Genomic DNA, 19,184 nt, shown 5'->3' with positions numbered 1-19,184 from the left:
ATGATTTTCCAATTTCTATCATCTCACGCTGAAAGATTTTAACGCAGGCAGCAGTTACTTTTCGAAACTGCTCGAATCGATATCGATTTCTTCGATATATCATCGATGATGCCATTCGGTGTTGTCATGAACTCATCGACTGAATGACAACGTGACACCATCTTGGAATTGTGAAGAAAATTTTGCAGAGGCTGGGAAAAAGTGTTCTTCTGAGGATTTCTGAAAAGTCTAGTAGATTGTGAAGGCATTAGGATGCACGTGAACAATCCTGAGGCGCTCAAGAGTTGGTTGACTGGTGTACTGGAGCCACTGTGAGTATCCCAAGCGCGACATTTCCATAATTAGTGCGACGGCAATGGCAGCGCGAGAGTGACTGAAAAAGTGGGCAAAGAGTCACGCAGGGCCCACCAAAGCGCGCCGTTGTGCCCACAGCCAGTGCCCTCGGTGGCCAGCCGTGGAGGAAATGGCTCAATTCCTCTCCGGATGCGCTATCGCGTGGCTATAAATAGACCTCTCTCACTCACTTGGGGAGGCCCAGCCTCTCACTCCCAATCGCCCCCTTCTGGCCGACAAACGTTTTCGCCCGCAAGCATGTTAAATGGGTTGTCATTTCAGATGTGATGCTGATCCGTCCGCCCTGGCGCGCTACGTCTTGGCGCTGCTGAAGAAGGACAAGCCCATCCGGGAGCTGACACAGTGCATGTTGGAACAGCTGGACGTGTTCCTCGGTGCTGGTGAGTAGTTTTACCCTCCGGGCGACCTTGGCGCCCTCCCGGAGCGCCAGACGCCCTCCCGTGGCGGCGAGACTGACCAAGGCGGCGGTTCTATTTTCAGAGACGAAGCCATTCTTAGACAAGCTAGTCGCCGTGATCAAATCGGAAGAGTATGTGAAGGCACAAACCCCAGGAGCGACGGCTGCTCCCGCGATCCCGACACCGCAAGCTCTGCCCGCGCCGCCCACAGCCATGGACCCGGGGAAGGCGGTCAAAGGCGCCCGAGAGTGCACCCCACCACTGGATGTAAGTCCGCTTCAAGTGTCTCAAATATAGGTCACTTGTCCATCCGTAATAGTGCAGAATTGTGTGAGGAACTAATTGTTCTCCTTGCTTTCCTTCTCAATATCACAGAATAAGGCCAAAGAGATTGGAGAGATAACGAGCGAGAGTGATATATCTCCAGTACAAATTTCATCTGTATCTGACGGAAATATGTCGACACCATCGGGAGTGAGCGAGCTGAAGTTTGTGCCATCGGCGGAGGTTGTGGCCGCGAAGGAGGCTGTGCCGCCGCCTCTGGCCAACAAAGACTCCCGCCGCCGACGTGCCTCCATGCGATCGCGCTCCAGGTCGCGCTCGCGCTCCTTCGAGCGCAACAGGAAGTCGCGATCGCGCGATCGGCGTCTGGCGGAGAGGGAGAAGGGCGGCCGGCAGTATCGGAAGTCTCCCATGGCGCGCCGCTACGATCGCAGAGAGAGATCCCCGAAGCCGTACGGGCGCCTGCGCAATCGCAGCCACTCGCAGTCGCGGAGTCGGTCGCCGACGCCCAGGAAGATGTCCCGATCGATGTCGCCCAACGCCTCGGCCGACGTGGAGATGCGCGGCGTGAGTGCCGGAGGGAAGCGCCAGCGATGCCGTGACTTCGACGAGAAGGGCTACTGTATGCGCGGCGAGACGTGTCCCTGGGATCACGGCGTGGATCCCGTGGTGCTGGAGGACATCAACAATCCCCTGATCATTGCTCAGTCGACCGGCTCTCACATGCGCGGCGTGAGCAGCGAGTACAATCCCGATGCGCCGGACATGTGGACACGAGGCGGTGGATATATGGGGCCCCGATCGGGCGGTGGGCCCCATCGCGGCGGCCCCGCCGGCGGTGGAACATATCCCCGAATTCCAGGAGCCAACTTCCGCCCGGGCGCCGGCTTTGCATTCCCCCTGAACCCATCGGTGACGACTCCACTGCAGCGAGAGCTGATCTCCGTACCTGTTGTCGACGCCAATGGGCCCGGTGGCGACATATCGGCGCAGGTGAAGCGCCGCTTCGAGCCCGAGGACACCGTGGCCATTGCCGAGGGTCCGGCCAAGAGGAAGCCCATCGGCAGTCGGCTGGGACCGCGCATGGGTGGCGGCATGTCGGGCGGCGGTGGCGGCGGCGGACCGAAGACCAACTGCTCCCTGGAGATCCGGAAAGTGCCAAGGGGTCTGAACTCCATTGCCCACTTGAACAATCACTTCTCGAAGTTCGGCAAGATCGTCAACATCCAGATATCCTACGATGGCGACCCCGAGGCGGCCATCGTGACCTTCTCGGAGCACTTTGAGGCCAACGTGGCGTACAGGAGCACCGAGGCGGTGCTCAACAATCGCTTCATCAAGGTGTTCTGGCACGTGCCGGGCAACAACAGTGGTCCGGATCAGCATGGCAAGGAGGAGCAGCAGCACATGCTGCAAGGTCAGCGCAAGCCATTCCCGCCCAATCAGTATCAGGTTAACAATCTGCCCGCCAATCCGGTGCCCGCCGCGGATCCTAGTCAGAATGCTGTGCCCACGGGCTTGCCCATGGCCTCGACGTCGGCGGGCGTGAACACGGTGACAACGGTGACGGCGCAGACGGCGGGTGTGGTGACGAGTGCGGCGAATGCGGTCGCCACGGCGGCTCAGCTGCGTCTCAAGACGAATCGCCTCACGCGCAACACGGTGGAGTTGATGCGCAAGAAGCAGGAAGAGAAAGTGAAGGCGGCTGTGCAGCTGGCGCATGGTTTGCACAAGAGAAAGCACGAATTGCTGCAAGAGTTGCTGAAGCAGATGCGCCTGGCGTTGGATGTGCTGGACCGCGCGGACAGCAATGATCCGCAGCGGCCGCGCATGATGGAGTCTGTGAAGGATATGCAGGACAAGATTGAGAAGTTGCGCGAGGAGATTGCGGCAGAGCAGGCCAAGATTGCCAGTCAGACGCAAAATGTGCCGCCGGGCAGGAAGTCGAAGGAGCAGCAGCAGAAGGAATTGCTGGATGTGGAGCTGGAGTTGATTACGCAGCAGCAAGAGGGTCAGGATACCACGGCCATTCAGAAGAAGTTGCTTGAGATGCAGAGGACGTATCGTGTGGCGCCGATAAGGACACACTTTCCTGTCAGAGCGCCACGCGTGAGACCCGCTCCGCCTGGATCAACCAGTGTTGATCGACGTCCGACCACATTGTACATCACGGGCTTCCAGGCTGAAGACAGCGATGCTATTCTGGGGCATTTCAAGGTAAAGTCAATTAACATTTCGATTTTGGCTACATTAGAAAGTCGCGTGTTTGAAGCTGAATTCCCAATATGAAACCACACCTCGAGAGATCTCTTGATCAATTTATTTACCATTTGTGTAACCTTCTTTTGCATTATTCCTGCAGCACTTTGGTGAGATCACAAAGAATGAATTGGACGTGAGTATCCCTCTGCTGACAATCTCCTTCGCCACTCGTCTGCATGCCGAACAGGCCATGACGCGCGGTCGTGTGTTCAAGGAAAAGCAACTGCAGGTACGCGTCCTTTCTGTGCCTTACAAGGCTCACAAGATTGCCCAGAGAGAGAGAGAGAGAGTCTCACAATCCTTTGATTTTCCTCTCCTTGCAGGTGAGCTGGTCGCCGAAGAAGGTGGAGTTGGACGTGCAGAAGGTGGACGCAATTGCGGTGAATGCCGATGCCATCGAGACATCTGACTTGGAGACTGTGGAGCTGAGGATTGAGGATGCGGAGTCGGAGGAGGACGCCGAATCGGAGGATCGTTCGTGGCGTCGTTGATGTGTTTTCTGAATTTGCTTGGAGCTTTCAAAAAGATTAATCTTTAAGAATCACATAAGCTGATGAATGGTAATTATGTACATTTTTAACTAGGTTTCTAAGAAATTTTCCTTGAAGAATTTTTTTTTCATAGAGTTGTAATTTAAAAATTTCTCTTGCGTTATATTGTATAACTTCTCAATACTTACGGATTATCATTTTGCTTTACTTTGTGTTTCATTTGCAATTAATTTAAAAAGAAAAACAAAATGAAATTATATATGTCCACTTTGTAAATGAAAATTCATTTGTGATTTTCATACAAAAAATATATTTTTAAGTTTTTTTTTCTCTCTCATTGTTCAAAAGTAATTTTATGAACGCTGTTTTTTCGAAAAAAAAGAAATACTACAGAAAACTGTATGATTTATATTAAACAACAACAACAAAAAAAATTTTTGAATAACATTTTTCTAAGAAAATATGAAAAGAAAAATGAAAAATATCCTATTAAAATATAGTAAAAAAATGAAGAAAGAAGAAAAAAGATGAAATGAAGAAGAAAAAGAAAGACACCGAAGAAATCTAAAATACTTAGTAAAGGAAAAATAAGAGGAATTCAAACGCCGATAAAATAAACAAGTCGTAATAATTGAGATTAAACATATTGTGTTTTCTTGCCCCAGAGAAAAGAAGAAAAACTCTCGTTAAAGAATTGAGAGTTGGAATCACATGTTTGCGTCCGTTACAATTTGATCTTGGCAACAGCAGCGCCGCGTAGCAGAAAATCGCGGAGAATCGCGCAGTTGGTGAAAAGATGTTGGAGAGTGAGAGAGTGTGAGGAATTTTTGCGGAAAGTTTTTCTTCACCAAATCATGGCAGATTCCGAGGTTTGTAAGCCGGTGATGATGCCAAATGCGTGGCATTGTGCTAATCTGCGTGAATATCTGTTGAATTGCAGCTCGCGAAGGCGCTGAAAGATCTCCCCAACCGCGTGATAAATGTTGGCGTGGAGGAAAGAAAGCCCCTGATTGACAACGTAATCACAATCCTTTCCAATCCGGGTGAGTGGAATCCTTGGCTGCGTCGTCCTCTGTGGCTGTGCAGTGTGGCTTATCTGCGGTGAAAGTGGCGATTTTGTGGCTGCTTTTGTGCATATTTCTGCTATTTCACAACATAACCTAATCTCTCTCTCTCTCTCTCCAGGCATAAATACGACTGTGGTGAAGGGAATTTGCCGAGTGATTGGCACAACGCTGACCAAGTATCGTGATCCGCCGTCTCAGGCGCTCATCCGGAGCTTGATTGTCGCCCTGGTGCAGCAGCACAATGACTGGACACTGGAGCACTTCAATGGGGTCTTCAAGACGCTCCTGACGAAGGATCTGGCGGCGGCGCCGGCAATCAAGGCATCGCAAGCCGCCGTAATTGCGCTCACCTGGTCAAATCTCCTCGCAATCCACCGAAATGTCGACTCTGACGTCACCCAGAAGGAGTTCCCGAAGCTCGTGGAGCATCAGTCGCAGCTCTATCAGCTGGCACTGTCCGTGGGCAATCCCAAATTGTCCCAGAAAGCCTACGAGCTGTTCGAGACGTGCTGGCAGCGCGATGATCTCGTGGTGGAGTATTTTGAGCTTCTAGCGAAGATGGAAGCAGCCCCGAATGTCATCCTCCTGATCGCCGCTGCGATTTGCTTCTGCGAGAGCAACCGACCAGAGGAGGATCTCCTGACCAGGCACAAGGCGAAGGTGTTGGAGCACTTTATCAAGGGCTTGATCAGTGTGAAAACCAAGCCAAATGTCCACTACTTCACCCTCTGCCAGACCATTCTGCAGTCCATCACGAAGGAGGAGTTCCAGACACTCATTCTGCCCGCCCTTCAGCGCGCCATGCTGCGCAGTCCGGAGATCATCCTGCAAGGCGTGGGGGCGATTGTGAAGGAAGTGGATGTGGACATGAGTGACTTTGCCATGGACATGGGAAAGACTCTCATTCAAAATCTCTACTCCAAGAACGACGTGACGCGCCAGGAGGCGGCGGATTCCCTCAAGTACCTCTCGGAGAAGTGTGAGAACGCGGAGACGATTGAGAAGCTGCTGAAGCACATTTTCGGCGTGTGGAATGGCTCAGATGGCAAGATAACGGTCGTTGAGTATCGCATAAATGTGCTTCAGGTGAGTCAATTTGCGTTGAATTGTGAAATTCACAAATGAAAATGAAAATGTGTGCATTTTGATTTCAGGGTGTGGGAAATTTGAGCTTCAACAGTCTTCTGCCCGAATCCATGGACGCCATTCTCAGTGTGGTGATGGAGAACTTCATCAGAATTCTCGAGTCAGAGACGCACGAGAAGATTCTCTGTCACTCACTGGAGATGTTCAGTCTCTGGGCGAGTAACTTCGAGGGACAACTGCCCGACAAGATAATTCCACTGTTCCGGAAGGGCATCGAAGGCAAATCGGCCACGCAGAATGTCCGCATCAGCTACATGGATTGGCTTCTGGCGTGCCTTCAGGGTGGCACGCTGACGAATGGCAAGGATTTGGTGCCCTTTCTGCTGAAGACAGTGGAGAAAGCCGCCCAGAATCCCACGCAGATTCCCACAGTCACTGAGGGATTGTGTGCCAGTTGTCTGATTCTGTTGTTGGAGGAGCAGCTGGACGACGAGGCGTTGGCGAAGTTATCAGTATTCTGGAGCATCATACTGGATTTGAACAAGCAAGTGTTTGTGGCTGAGCGATTCATCTCCAGCGTTCCGGGAGACACACTCAAGCACGTGATGCTGCTGATTGAGAGACTCCTTCTCTGCCACTTTGATCGCCTCAAGGGCAATCCGGAGGTGTTGTACAAGGCCGCTGTGTACTGCATGACTGTCTCATCGCCAAACGTGAGGATCTACTGTCAATCGCTCACCAGGAAGATTGCCACCAGTGAGAATGGAGTGATCTTCACGATTGAGTTCCTGGCCAAGCTGACGAATTACATGGAAAATGCGAAAATTCACCAGGAATCTGACGCTGGAGAGGATGGAAGTGTTCCAGTGACAGCTTTTATTGACACCATTGAGACTCTGTGCACAATTGAAGGTAATTTCCCTCACAAATTTCACCTCAAATCACTCCTTGAAGCTAAATCTCTGATTTTTTGGCAGATTTGCAGCCAATTGACGCTGAGAAAATAGCTCTGAATTCCCTTCTTTGCTGCCACCATTCGGCTCTGATCAGCGCTAAGAGCAATCTGTGGGAATCCATCCTCAAGGCAATTGGTGTTGACCCGAAAACCCTTATAAATCTTCACAGTGGAAAGATCTTCGAGATTCTCCTCACGAATTACTGCATAACGTCGATGTACGAGAACTCTGTGTCCACCGTCAGTCGCGTTAATCCTGACATTCTCTTGCCACACGTCATGGAGCTCGTTTCGTCGCAGCTGGGCAGCGAGGCCATGTCCAATGTGACGGATGATGAGTACTTTACATTCCTCACGCCCGAAGGGGAGTTGTACGACAAGAGCGTGATCCCGAATGCGGACGACATCTACCAAGTGTCGGGCATGAAGCGGGAGAACAAAGTGTACAGCTACAAGGAGCAGATGGAGGAGCTGCAGCTGAGGCGGGAGATTGAGGAGAAGAGGCGGAAGGAGGGTAAGGCGAAGCCTGTTCAGTTGACGCCGAAGCAGAAGGAGGCCATAAAGAATCAAACTGATAAGGAGAATGCAATCAGAGCTCGATTGGCGGATGTCAATGAGAAATTGCTGAAGTTGATATCGATGATTGAGAGTGTTTCTCGCGGAAATCCCGAGCAATTGGCAACACACTTCAGCTGTCTGCTGCCGATTGTCTTGGCACAGCTGAAGAATCCTCTGGCGGCTCCGCTCCTCATCAAGCTGTACAATAGCCTGCGGATGTCATGCTTTCAGGATTCACAGCAAAACTTGCGGGACACTTTGGCAATAACGACAATTCGTCTCTACGAGCCTCACTGTGATCTGCCGGCGGAGTGGCTGACTGAGCCGGTGACGGACAGTGTGACGAATGTCTTGATGGATCTCTTTGCGTTCACCGCCGACAGGGTGTCGAATGAGACTGCAAATGGAGAGGCCGAAGAGGAGGATGTGGAAAAGGGAATACTGACTGGCCCAGCGTTTTGCTATGCCTTTGAGTTCCTCAAGAAGTGCATGAACATGACGCCAGTGTCCAAGGATGAGAATCTATTGCTGTGCGGCATTCAAATCATTAGTCATCACGCGCAGACACGTGGAATGACGGATCGCGGTGCTTCCACGGATTATCGTCATCCCAAATACTTGCCGCGACTGGAAATGCTGCGACTCTTGCTCGGCATAATCAGCAGCAATCGCGGACGCGTGCAGACTCAAGCTGTGGCGGCTCTGCTGGATGTCGCCGAAGCCACAAGTGGTCGCGAGTACTGTGCACTGCCGACGAAGGCTGAATTGGAGCTTCTTTTGCAAGCGATCGAGAGTAATTTGGAGTCAATTCGAGATGTTGCATTGCGAGCACTTCTGATTCTCGTGAAAACCTTTCCATCTTTCAAAAATGATTCCGATCTTCATCGTCATCTCATCTGCAGATTGTGGATAGCGAAGCATGATATTAGTGATGATAATCGCGAGTTGGCGGAGAATTTGTGGACAGACTCGAGCTTTATTCTGCCGAATGACATGACAATGAATCTCATGAGTGATGTCATTCATCCAGAATCGTGCATTCAAAAGGCAACTGCGAGTTGTTTGGTCTCAATCCTCATGGAGGACAGTTCACCACTGCAGAAGATTCTCGATCAACTTCTCAGCATCTATAATGACAAATTGGCCATGATTCCGCCAAAACTCGATCAATTTGATCGTGAAATTGAACCGGCAATTGATCAATGGCGACCACGTCGAGGCGTTGCATTTGCATTGACAGAAATATCACAGTTCTTCGATGAGAAGCAAGTGTTTTCCACCATTCAATTCATGGTGTCGAAAGGATTGGGCGATCGCGATGAAATGGTGCACAAGGAGATGTTGGCCGCGAGTTTGGCCATTGTTGATAAGCATGGAAAGGACACAATTGCTCGGCTTTTGCCGGTGTTTGAGGAGTTTCTGGACAAAGCGCCCAATTCTAGTCGCTACGACAACATTCGTCAAGCTGTCGTGATTCTGATGGGATCTCTGGCTCGTCACTTGGAAGTCAACGATGAACGCATTCAGCCGATTGTGAAGCGGCTTCTGGCGGCTCTCGCCACACCATCAGAGACTGTCCAGGAGGCTGTGGCCAGTTGTCTGCCATACTTGATTCCGTCGGTGAAGGATGAGGCGCAGCAGATGATCAAGAAGCTCCTGCATCAGCTGATAAAGTCCGACAAGTATGGCGAAAGGAGAGGAGCAGCTTATGGCATTGCGGGCATTGTGAAGGGATTGGGCATCATATCGCTGAAGCAATTGGACATTATGACCAAATTGACAAACTACATTCAGGACAAGAAGAACTACAAGTCGCGCGAAGGTGCTCTGTTTGCCTTTGAGATGCTGTGCAAGACTCTGGGGCGACTCTTTGAGCCCTACATCGTTCACGTGCTCCCATTCCTGCTCCAGTGCTTCGGCGACTCGTCCCAGTATGTTCGTCAGTCTGCTGATGACACTGCCAAGGTTGTGATGGGAAAATTGTCAGCGTACGGTGTTAAACTCGTCCTTCCCGCCCTCCTTAATGCTCTCGATGAGGATTCGTGGCGCACAAAGACGGCTTCGGTGGAATTGTTGGGCGCCATGGCATATTGTGCCCCAAAGCAGCTCTCATCGTGTCTCCCAAGCATTGTGCCGAAGCTAATTGAAGTGTTGAGTGATTCCCATTCGAAGGTGCAAGAAGCCGGCGCAGATGCTCTTCGTGTGATTGGATCAGTTATCAAGAATCCGGAGATTCAGGCAATTGTCCCCGTTCTTCTGCGCGCACTTGAAGATCCGGCCAATAAGACTTCTGCATGTCTTCAGAGTCTGTTGGAAACGAAGTTCGTCCACTTCATCGATGCTCCGTCACTGGCTCTCATTATGCCTGTTGTCCAGCGAGCGTTTATCATGAGATCTCCGGAGACGAGGAAGATGGCAGCGAAGATTATTGGAAACATGTACTCACTGACAGACCAGAAGGATCTCACGCCGTATCTGCCCAACATTATTCCGGGCTTGAAGATGTCTCTGCTGGATCCTGTGCCAGAAGTCCGAGCAGTTTCGGCTCGTGCTCTGGGCGCAATGGTGCGAGGAATGGGTGAATCATCCTTTGAGGATCTACTTCCGTGGCTCATGCAAACACTCACGTCCGAGAGCAGCAGCGTGGATCGATCGGGAGCCGCTCAAGGTCTCTCGGAGGTCGTTGGTGGGCTGGGAGTTGAGAAATTGCACAAACTCATGCCTGAGATTATAAGCACAGCCGAACGCAATGATATTGCGCCTCACGTCAAGGATGGCTACATCATGATGTTCATCTACATGCCCGCCGCCTTCCCCAATGAGTTCACGCCGTACATTGGACAGATCATCAATCCGATCCTCAAGGCTTTGGCCGATGAGAATGAGTATGTGCGAGAGACAGCGCTGAAGGCTGGCCAGAGGATTGTCAACATGTACGCGGAGTCTGCAATAGCGCTCCTGCTGCCGGAACTGGAGAAGGGTCTGTTCGATGACAACTGGCGCATTCGCTTCAGTTCAGTTCAACTCCTGGGCGACTTGCTGTATCGCATTTCCGGTGTATCTGGCAAAATGACCACGGAGACTGCCAGTGAGGACGATAACTTCGGCACAGAGCAGTCTCACACTGCCATCATCCGATCTCTGGGCGCTGAGAGGCGTAATCGTGTGCTGGCAGGATTGTACATGGGACGCAGCGATGTGTCTCTGATGGTGAGACAAGCTGCCCTGCACGTGTGGAAGGTGGTCGTGACCAACACGCCGCGCACACTCCGTGAGATCCTGCCGACGCTGTTTGGCCTCCTGCTGGGATGTCTGGCGAGTACGAGTTTTGATAAGCGTCAAGTGGCCGCCAGGACTCTTGGGGATCTCGTGCGGAAGCTTGGCGAACGCGTCCTTCCGGAGATCATTCCGATTTTGGAGCGTGGATTGAATTCTGAGCAAGCTGATCAGCGTCAGGGTGTGTGCATTGGTCTGTCTGAGATTATGGCTTCCACGTCCAAGGACATGGTGCTCACGTTCGTGAACAGTCTCGTGCCGACGGTGAGACGCGCTCTCAGCGATCCTGTCGTGGAAGTTCGAATGTCAGCAGCCAAAACATTCGATTCGCTGCACACAACAGTGGGAAATCGTGCTCTCGACGACATCCTGCCATCAATGCTGAACGGACTGAGTGATCCGGATCCTGTGGTCGTGGAGTGCACTCTGGATGGCCTGCGACAGGTGATGGCGATAAAATCTCGCGTGGTGCTGCCGTATTTGGTGCCACAGCTCACGGCAACTCCGGTCAACACGAAGGCTCTGTCGATTCTGGCCTCGGTTGCGGGCGAAGCGCTTACCAAGTTTTTGCCAAAAATACTGCCAGCACTCCTCACGGCCCTGTCTTCGGCCCAGGGCCAGTCGCACGAGACACAGGAGCTGGAGTACTGTCAGGCCGTAATTCTCTCCGTGAGCGACGAAGTCGGCGTGCGAACTGTCATGGACACTCTCATGCTGTCCACCAAGTCCAATCAGGCGGACGTGAGGAGAGCAGCTGCCACGCTCCTGTGCGCGTTCTGTACCCACTCCCCGGGAGACTACAGTCAGTATGTGCCGCAGTTGCTGCGAGGTCTGATGCAGCTTCTGGCCGACACGGACAGGGATGTGCTGCAGAGATCCTGGGAGGCTCTCAATGCTGTCACGAAGACACTGGATTCGGCCCAGCAGATAGCTCATGTGTCGGACGTGAGACAGGCTGTTCGCTTTGCTGCGAGTGATCTCAAAGGGGAGGAGTTACCAGGATTCTGTCTCCCGAAGGGCATCACGCCCCTTCTGCCCGTGTTCCGCGAGGCCATTCTCAATGGGTTGCCCGAGGAGAAGGAGAACGCCGCTCAGGGACTTGGTGAGGTGATCTCACTGACATCGGCGACGTCCCTGCAGCCATCGGTGGTGCACATCACGGGTCCTCTGATTCGTATCTTAGGTGATCGCTTCAATGCTGGCGTGAAGGCGTCCGTGCTGGAAACACTGGCCATTCTGCTGAGGAAAGTGGGTGTAATGCTGAAGCAATTCCTGCCGCAATTGCAAACGACGTTCCTCAAGGCTCTACACGATCCCAATCGAATGGTGCGCATCAAGGCTGGCCAAGCGCTGGCGCAACTTGTCATGATTCACACCAGAGCCGATCCTCTGTTCACGGAGATGCACACTGGCATCAAGGGCAACGACGACTCCGCCGTGAGGGAGACCATGTTGCAGGCTTTGCGCGGAATCACCTCGCCGGCGGGCGATAAGATGACCGAGCCACTGAGGAAGCAGGTTTACGGAACGCTGGTGTCGATGCTGAACTTCCCCGAGGATGTGTCGCGCAGTGCTGTGGGTGGCTGTCTGGGCGCCCTGTGCAAGTGGCTGTCGCCAGAGCAACTGGATGATGCTCTCGTGGGTCATGTGCTGAACGAGGATCACTCTGAGGATTGGGTGCTGAGGCATGGACGCACCTCGGCGCTGTTTGTGGTGCTGAAGGAGGCACCGGATGTGGTGTATGTGCCAAAGTATGAAGCTAAGATATGCAAGGTGATTGTGAATTGCATCACGTCGGACAAGACACCAGTGGCGTGCAATGCCGTGCGATCGGCCGGATATTTGCTGCAGCACTGCATGAACGCGGGAAAGAGTCTGCCGCCAGCGCTCATGGGACCATTCGTGCGCGCCATGAACCACAACAGCAACGAGGTGAAGCAACTGCTGGCCAACACGTGCAACTACCTGGCCAAGGTGGTGCCCGCTGAGAACACGCCGCCGGAATTCCTGCGTCCAGTCATCCCAATGCTGGTGAATGGCACCAAGGAGAAGAATGGCTATGTGAAGTCCAACTCGGAGATCGCACTGATCGCCATGCTGCGCCTGAGGACGGGTGAGGAGACGCATCAGAAGTGCATGTCACTGCTGGAGGTGGGCGCCAGGGAGTCCCTGAGTGAGGTGGTGACCAAAGTGCTGCGCAAGGTGGCCCTGCAGCCAGTTGGTAAAGAAGAAGATTTGGACGACACAATTCTATCTTGATCACAGTTCCATCATGTGTGGATTTTCCCCCGTAACTGTAGTCATACGCTATCTATTCAACCGTCAATCCGTAAGTCGATGTGTTTAATTTCAATAAAAATTTATTACTTTAAATACTGGAGGTATTTTTTTGTTGTCCTCAAACACCGCATATTCACAAAGGTCAGTAAAAATTCTGTATAAATCTACCTATTAATCGCTGTTGTCAATGCACAGCACTGAGAATGATCTAGCTGGCCTGTGGCGGTTTCCTCCAGCCGCCGAAGGCACTCTCCAGCTCCCTGGCCACGGCGAGACAGAGATGATCCTGCTGCGGACTGGCCACAATCTGCACGCCGATCGGGAGGTTGTCCTTGTCCATGCCCACCATCACGTTGGTCACTGGCAGGCCGAGAGTGTTGAAGACCATCATGTAGCTGGTGTCGAGGAGCTTGTGGAAGATGCGATAGTGCTGATGGGCACTGGTTGGGAAGGAGGGATAGATGAAGACTCCATTTGTGCCCAACAAGTGCACCAGTTGACTCTTCAGCTCCTTGGCGATGCCCTCAAACTGATCGTGACGCCGCTGTGGCAGACTCTGGATGAACTTCTGCAGCAGTCCAATAAGAACTGAACTGAAGATGTGATTAGAGCAGCCAAAGAGGTACTTGAGCCACTCCGTGGACAGCTTCTTGTTCTTCTCATCCTCCCAGGAGTGATTGTATATTGTCTCGATGTCCTTAATGCGCAGCAATTGGGACACGGAGATGTCGAATGACCACTTGAAGAGATCAATGTCAACCTTTTGGGCATTGAAGTGTCGAGCCACCTGAAGAATTGCTCTTTGCATGTCGGATGTGAGTGGACGCGTGAGTCCAGAGGGTCCGTCGTTGTCCATGTAGAAGTAGTTAATGGTCTTGACATCGACACTCTGGTCCACATCCACTGCCGGTCCCTCGGGATCTCTCATGCACTTGAGGAGCAGCGGAAGATCCACTGCATATCTGGTCATTGGGGCAACCGTGAAGTACTCTCCCCAGCGAGGATCTCCACTCGTGGGCACATGGCCGTATGGTGAGACGACGAAAGGTGTGGGTTTGTGCCCGAAAACCCCCGTGTACATCGCGGGCAGACGCGCTGAGCCCCCAATATCTGAGGTCAGACTGAGCAAGGTTGCACCAGCGCCGAGAAGACTCGCTTCGCCGCCACTGGAACCGCCCGGAGTGCGTCTCAAGTCGTGGGGATTGTTCGTCTGACCCGTGATGTTGTTGAATGTCTCCCACATCATGCACAGCTCGGGTGTATTGCTGACCAGGAGGAAGATGGCACCGCTCTTTCGCACCTGAGCCACACTGGGTGCATCCTCCTTGGCTCTGCGGTGCTTCTCGAAGCGGAGACCCGCTTGATTGGACATCCCACGGAGGCCGATGCTCTCCTTGACCGACACTGGAACGCCCAGCAGTGGCGTGTCTCTCTCAATGTCCTCCACGGCTTTGGTGGTGCTGGCCAGGAATTCATCCACAGCCTTCGCCTCCTGCAGAGCAGATTCAAAGCGCTCCTCCACAATTGCATTGAGCAGCGGATTGACTTGCTTGCATCGATCGACATATGCCTTCACCACGTGCTCACTCTTAATCTGGGAACAGAGCGGGTAATTCCATGTGAGAAATCCATTGTGGAGAAGAAGATAAATTATGCAAGATAATCAACTCACCTGCCGCGTGCGGATCATTTGCGCCAGGTCAACTGCAGGTATTTCTAATAGGCTATTCGACATCGGTGGAAGTTTCTGCCGCTTAGTGCCGAACGTCTTGATCCAACTGTACGGAATGACGAACCAGCTGATGACAATCATTGCCCCTCGCAGCAATCTGCGGATGATCCAACTCATGGTTCTATGCGGAAAAAGTGAAGCAAAGTCATAATCAAAATACCGTATTTGGGAATTGTGTGTTAAGTGATTGTCAGGAAGACGCGCTGCATGAGAAATTAGCGTGATTTCTCGCGAGCGAAGCAACAAACGTCGCCGAAGAGACCGCATAATATGCAATAAACATAAGAAAAAAGTCACAGGCGAAGAGGACAGACGAAATTTCGTGAGTACCATTTACAGATATATATTTTGAGACTTCTTTTTTTTTGTCTCGCGCGACACTTGAAACTGCGCATGGAGAAAATTTCTACACACTTTTCTTCGTCTCTCCGACACGACATGATTTTGGATATTTGAAATCGTCCGCCTCTCTTTAACAGTTTCACTGGACAAAAATACATCCCACACAGAGAGAGAAAATAAATTACAATTTTATTGTAATTTTATTGTAATTTATAAGCAGTTTAAATTGATAAACCACCGCGGAAAGCACACAACTTCAGTGTAATAATTATACCTCAAAGTCTCGCGAACAGCTTGAAGAAAGACTATTGTTTGCTAAGCAGACATGTACTTTGATTGAATAGTAACTTAACACTGATTTCATTGTTGGAACCAAATACTCTCGATCAGTGGCGATTTCCACTCCATATCAATGTAATATTTATGAATGTGTGCGATCAGTATATAAGCGCCACAACCGGTATTTTATAATACTGGCATAATAAAACCATAGTTTTCAGAGGAGAATCATTCATGCACTATCAACATGTTTAGCGTTTTTATCTTTTCCAACAGTCCAAAAGGCATTTTTGGACTCAAAATACAATTTCTCAAGACAAGTTTTGCTGAATCTCCTCACAACCTTCACAGTTCACCACTCAAAAAAAGGTGGGCAAAAAGAGAGGCTCAAAAAGCTGAGAAAAGTGAAGTGAATTTTGTCCATGGACTTGATCATGAGGATCTCTATTACTCTCGAATTATGTTTTGGGTGTATTATATTTTTCTGGCTCAATGGCAATTCGCGATTGATTGCGATTTCGAGAGCAACAGACAAAAAAGATGCAAATGTGAGTCAAGGTACTCTTGAGCGCCAAACAAATCGATCTTCCAAATGCCACAAAGAATGAGTTGAAAAGTGTCTTGAGATTCATGATTATTTCGCACATGTGCGCTTCAGATCATAACATGATTTTCCACGCTGACATCGCGAAAGATGATGTTTTACAGCACTGTGAATTTCACACTCAAAGAAGCTTCAAATATTGCATGCGAAAATTTTTACTTCATATAAATTGCCATCATAATTCGCTTAAACTTTATTCTTTTATTATCCTCAGTGGCGGCTTTATATAATATCAAAAAATAGCATGGAATTTCGCATGGATCAATGATGTTTTTTTCCCTCTTTTTGCGGCTTTACAAAATGTAATAAATTTGAACATGCAAACAAAATATGCCAGCAAATTCTCTCATCATGTGTGAATGTTATTATGTTAATCGCGTTGTCTGACAAATTAAAACGTAAACATTAATTTGAATTTGTACGCAAGATTTTCAGGAAATACAATTGAGATGAAAATTGCAAAACATGTGAGTATTTTCTTATCTTTGGTATTTATGATCTCACAGAAAGAGTTTCTTGAAATACAATTTCTATAAACAAACAATAAATAATCATTTAATCGTTAGTTTTCATTGGAATCTTGTGATCTTCTCTTGAGTGATATTTTGTGAATTGAAAATTATATTAAGGAAAGTCAAAATTGTTATTTTTCACTAGAGAGAGTTGAAAATTTAGCTCAAATTTAGTTCATTAAAGTAATATTGCTCTGTAATTATTATTTGCTGAATTTTTACGGTTGATTTTAATGATATTTACTTGAATTATTAACTGAAATATAGCAAAATTAATTGAAAAACTGAAAATATTACTTTCAAAAATCGATTTTTAATAGTCTTCCAGTACTTTTTATCCCTAAACAAATTTAAAAAAATTGATTTTTCTTGCTTTACATGATCTTTTCTACAAAGTTCGCAGGTGAAAAAATTAAAAAATACGACAAATAATATATTAATTCAAAGTCTAAGAATATTTGAAGGAAATAATGCACAGAATAAACAATAAATAATCGGCTTTTCATAGTTTCCAATGCAAAATTTGACATTTTTTTACATTCGAATTATTTAGATAAATAAAATATCTTACTATTGTTCTATAAAATACAAATCTCAATATTTTTTTTTAGTTCTATAACAGACTTGATGACAGACAAAAAGCTTTTCAAAAATAAATAAAGTTTTAACTATGAAAAATCGATTTTTCCTTAGTTTTCGATTCATTCGTTGATCTACAGAAGTTGAATTAGAAAATTGATTTGATTTCCAAATATATATTTATTTATTATGTCATTGTTTTCTACATATAAAAATCCTAACACTCAATTATGATTGATTTCCATCTTACACTTCAAATCTGTCTTAAGTAGTTCAAGATCAGCAAATTTGCAAAGCTTTCAAATTCCCTTTTAGCCGCACTCGCGAAAGGCACAAAAACACAGAAACATTGCTGACTTCCACGGATGGAAATGTAAATGGAGTTCAATGAATCGTGGGTCAGCTGAAAAATTGCATAATTATCTTTATACATAACTCGTGCAAGTTGCCGAATGAGAGCGAAGTCTGAAGTTCAGTATGTATTTATTCGAGTTCAACCCCACTTGATTATTTATGATATTGCATTAATGAGAGTGATAATGTGGTTTGATCGGAAGCCCCATAATAGACGTCATATTATTATGCGTGTTTTTTTGTTCTTCTATAAGAGTGTCTGCGAAGATAAACAATATTTGATCGCTTGTTTACGTGACCATTGACCTCACGCCTCAATTTCCATATGATATTCTCTGCTCTGCGGACAAATCGATCGACGTCCTTCGATTTGTATATAATTCTGTAATCTAGAATTGCTCCAAAGGAGGGAAAATTCAACTTACTCATCCACATTGCGAAGGACAAATTTGGCGAAAGTGGACAAAATTGATGCTAATATATCCATCTTGTTGCCGCTGAGGTGCAATATAAATTTCCAATGGCACGTTTATAGAGTCTCTCGAGTCTTTCACTTTTTTATTCTCGCAGAAAGAAATGTTTTCTCGTTAAAAAATTTCACTTTTACTGCTCTGTGTTCACCCAAAATCCAGCGAAAAAAGACACTGCGAGCTGCTCGTACGTCTCGTGGCGCAAATTGCTACTCGAAGACTGAATCTTATGCTGCTGAGCGAACATGCGACCACCTTCATTGGTATTCATCATTAGGAGGGAATAATTGTTTTGTAAATAGAGCCGCAGTGTGCAAACATCATATTTTTACACTATCACTCCATAGATTGTGTTCGGATGAATGAGATTTTCTCCTCACTACTCATCGCAGCCGCAAATATTTGGGGGCTGTCGAAGGAAATTTTACGTCGTGCGATAAGATAAGCCGGTATTATTAATATTCACAACAATATGGACTTTGACGCGGGCGAGATTGGCAAATTTACTGCATTCGTATTAATACTGTGCACAAAGAAAAGACCAAGAATTTGAGCGGAAATGCAGAGAATCACGCAATTTGATACAATCTTAATGAAGTAACATTTTGTTACTATGATATCTTGATTGTGTGCAGCAAAGTTAACGATTTATGTTTACACACAAGATTGCTGTTCATTGGAAAAGAAAATTTCTCCTCTTCAAAATCAATGTTGTAACACACAATCGTCATCTTTGGGCAAAGTGTGTAAAATGCGATGAAAATTGTAGCATATTTTCCCATCCAAATTTCTTACAGTGTATACCAAGGGGCAGATATTATGGTCGGAAGTGATGTACAGCTTTGTGGAAGTGATAAAATATTGGGTATATTTGCACTGCAAAATCTTCAGTTTCAACAAATTGAGACATTTTCTATATAATTTTACAGGGATAAACAAATTTTTGTTGCTTTTCTAGGTTATGTGATTGATTTAAAACAAATTTTGTCGATTTAATAACCCTCAAAATCATCAAATTTGTGCTTAAGCTGAGATTATTTCTCAGAAAATACACAGAATTGAGTTTTTTGATCTGAGAAAAAGCTTTAAAGTCAATCATAACCTCAAAAAATCCAATTTGAGTCTAGAAAAATTTTTCTTCGGTTATTTTCGCGGTTTTTGCTTTAACGCGATAAATTAAATGTCATTATCTACTCATTTCCAGGATTGAAAAGATATAAATTAGTCTAAAAAGGATTTTTAGGCCCAATTTCTAACCTAACAATTTGGTCAGAATATTTCAAAGCATTTTCTGAAGGCAAAA

General features: G+C 48.0%; 3 protein-coding genes across 4 annotated transcripts; 2 read left to right on the top strand and 1 right to left on the bottom strand.

Moving 5' to 3' along the window:
• The first annotated feature begins 139 nt into the window (after nt 1-139).
• LOC132258852 (zinc finger protein swm) lies at nt 140-4,320 on the top strand. The gene is made up of 6 exons (XM_059756358.1): nt 140-311; nt 616-734; nt 835-1,019; nt 1,128-3,251; nt 3,397-3,525; nt 3,620-4,320. Exons 1-6 carry the CDS (start codon nt 253-255, stop codon nt 3,785-3,787), a joined length of 2,784 nt encoding a protein of 927 aa, XP_059612341.1. The 5' UTR covers nt 140-252; the 3' UTR covers nt 3,788-4,320.
• A 94-nt stretch (nt 4,321-4,414) lies between these two features.
• LOC132258851 (stalled ribosome sensor GCN1) lies at nt 4,415-13,104 on the top strand. Its single transcript, XM_059756357.1, has 5 exons — nt 4,415-4,656; nt 4,728-4,830; nt 4,973-5,940; nt 6,009-6,852; nt 6,918-13,104. Exons 1-5 carry the CDS (start codon nt 4,642-4,644, stop codon nt 12,986-12,988), a joined length of 8,001 nt encoding a protein of 2,666 aa, XP_059612340.1. The 5' UTR covers nt 4,415-4,641; the 3' UTR covers nt 12,989-13,104.
• LOC132258853 (fatty-acid amide hydrolase 2-A) lies at nt 13,072-18,088 on the bottom strand. Of its 2 annotated transcripts, none has more exons than XM_059756360.1 (3): nt 17,837-18,088; nt 14,682-14,862; nt 13,072-14,603 (listed from the first exon to the last, which is right to left on the bottom strand). In XM_059756360.1, exons 1-3 carry the CDS (start codon nt 17,896-17,898, stop codon nt 13,218-13,220), a joined length of 1,629 nt encoding a protein of 542 aa, XP_059612343.1. In that variant the 5' UTR covers nt 17,899-18,088; the 3' UTR covers nt 13,072-13,217. The 2 variants fall into 2 exon arrangements, with proteins under 2 accessions (XP_059612343.1, XP_059612344.1); XM_059756361.1 differs by lacking the exon at nt 17,837-18,088 and adding an exon at nt 15,358-15,439.
• Nucleotides 18,089-19,184: the final 1,096 nt, after the last annotated feature.

Source organism: Phlebotomus argentipes, unplaced genomic scaffold (genome assembly GCF_947086385.1).
Source record: "Phlebotomus argentipes unplaced genomic scaffold, Phlebotomus argentipes genome assembly scaffold_4, whole genome shotgun sequence".
In the NCBI taxonomy this organism is placed as follows: domain Eukaryota; kingdom Metazoa; phylum Arthropoda; class Insecta; order Diptera; family Psychodidae; genus Phlebotomus; species Phlebotomus argentipes.
The sequence above is the reverse complement of the archived record's forward strand: the minus strand, read 5'-3'. Positions and strand labels throughout refer to the sequence as shown.

Bases quoted from the DNA above. Each gene is read 5' to 3' on its own strand.
- LOC132258852 (XM_059756358.1), top strand. From the start codon at position 253: ATGCACGTGAACAATCCTGAGGCGCTCAAGAGTTGGTTGACTGGTGTA. The intron at 312-615 runs GTGAGTATCCCA...TTGTCATTTCAG, and splicing joins ACTGGTGTACTGGAGCCACT to ATGTGATGCTGATCCGTCCG. The intron at 735-834 runs GTGAGTAGTTTT...TTCTATTTTCAG, and splicing joins GGACGTGTTCCTCGGTGCTG to AGACGAAGCCATTCTTAGAC.
- LOC132258851 (XM_059756357.1), top strand. The intron at 4,831-4,972 runs GTGAGTGGAATC...CTCTCTCTCCAG, and splicing joins CACAATCCTTTCCAATCCGG to GCATAAATACGACTGTGGTG. The intron at 5,941-6,008 runs GTGAGTCAATTT...TTTTGATTTCAG, and splicing joins ATCGCATAAATGTGCTTCAG to GGTGTGGGAAATTTGAGCTT.
- LOC132258853 (XM_059756360.1), bottom strand. From the start codon at position 17,898: ATGGATATATTAGCATCAATTTTGTCCACTTTCGCCAAATTTGTCCTT. The intron at 14,863-17,836 runs GTAAGTTGAATT...TTTTCCGCATAG, and splicing joins GTCCTTCGCAATGTGGATGA to AACCATGAGTTGGATCATCC. The intron at 14,604-14,681 runs GTGAGTTGATTA...CTCTGTTCCCAG, and splicing joins AAATGATCCGCACGCGGCAG to ATTAAGAGTGAGCACGTGGT.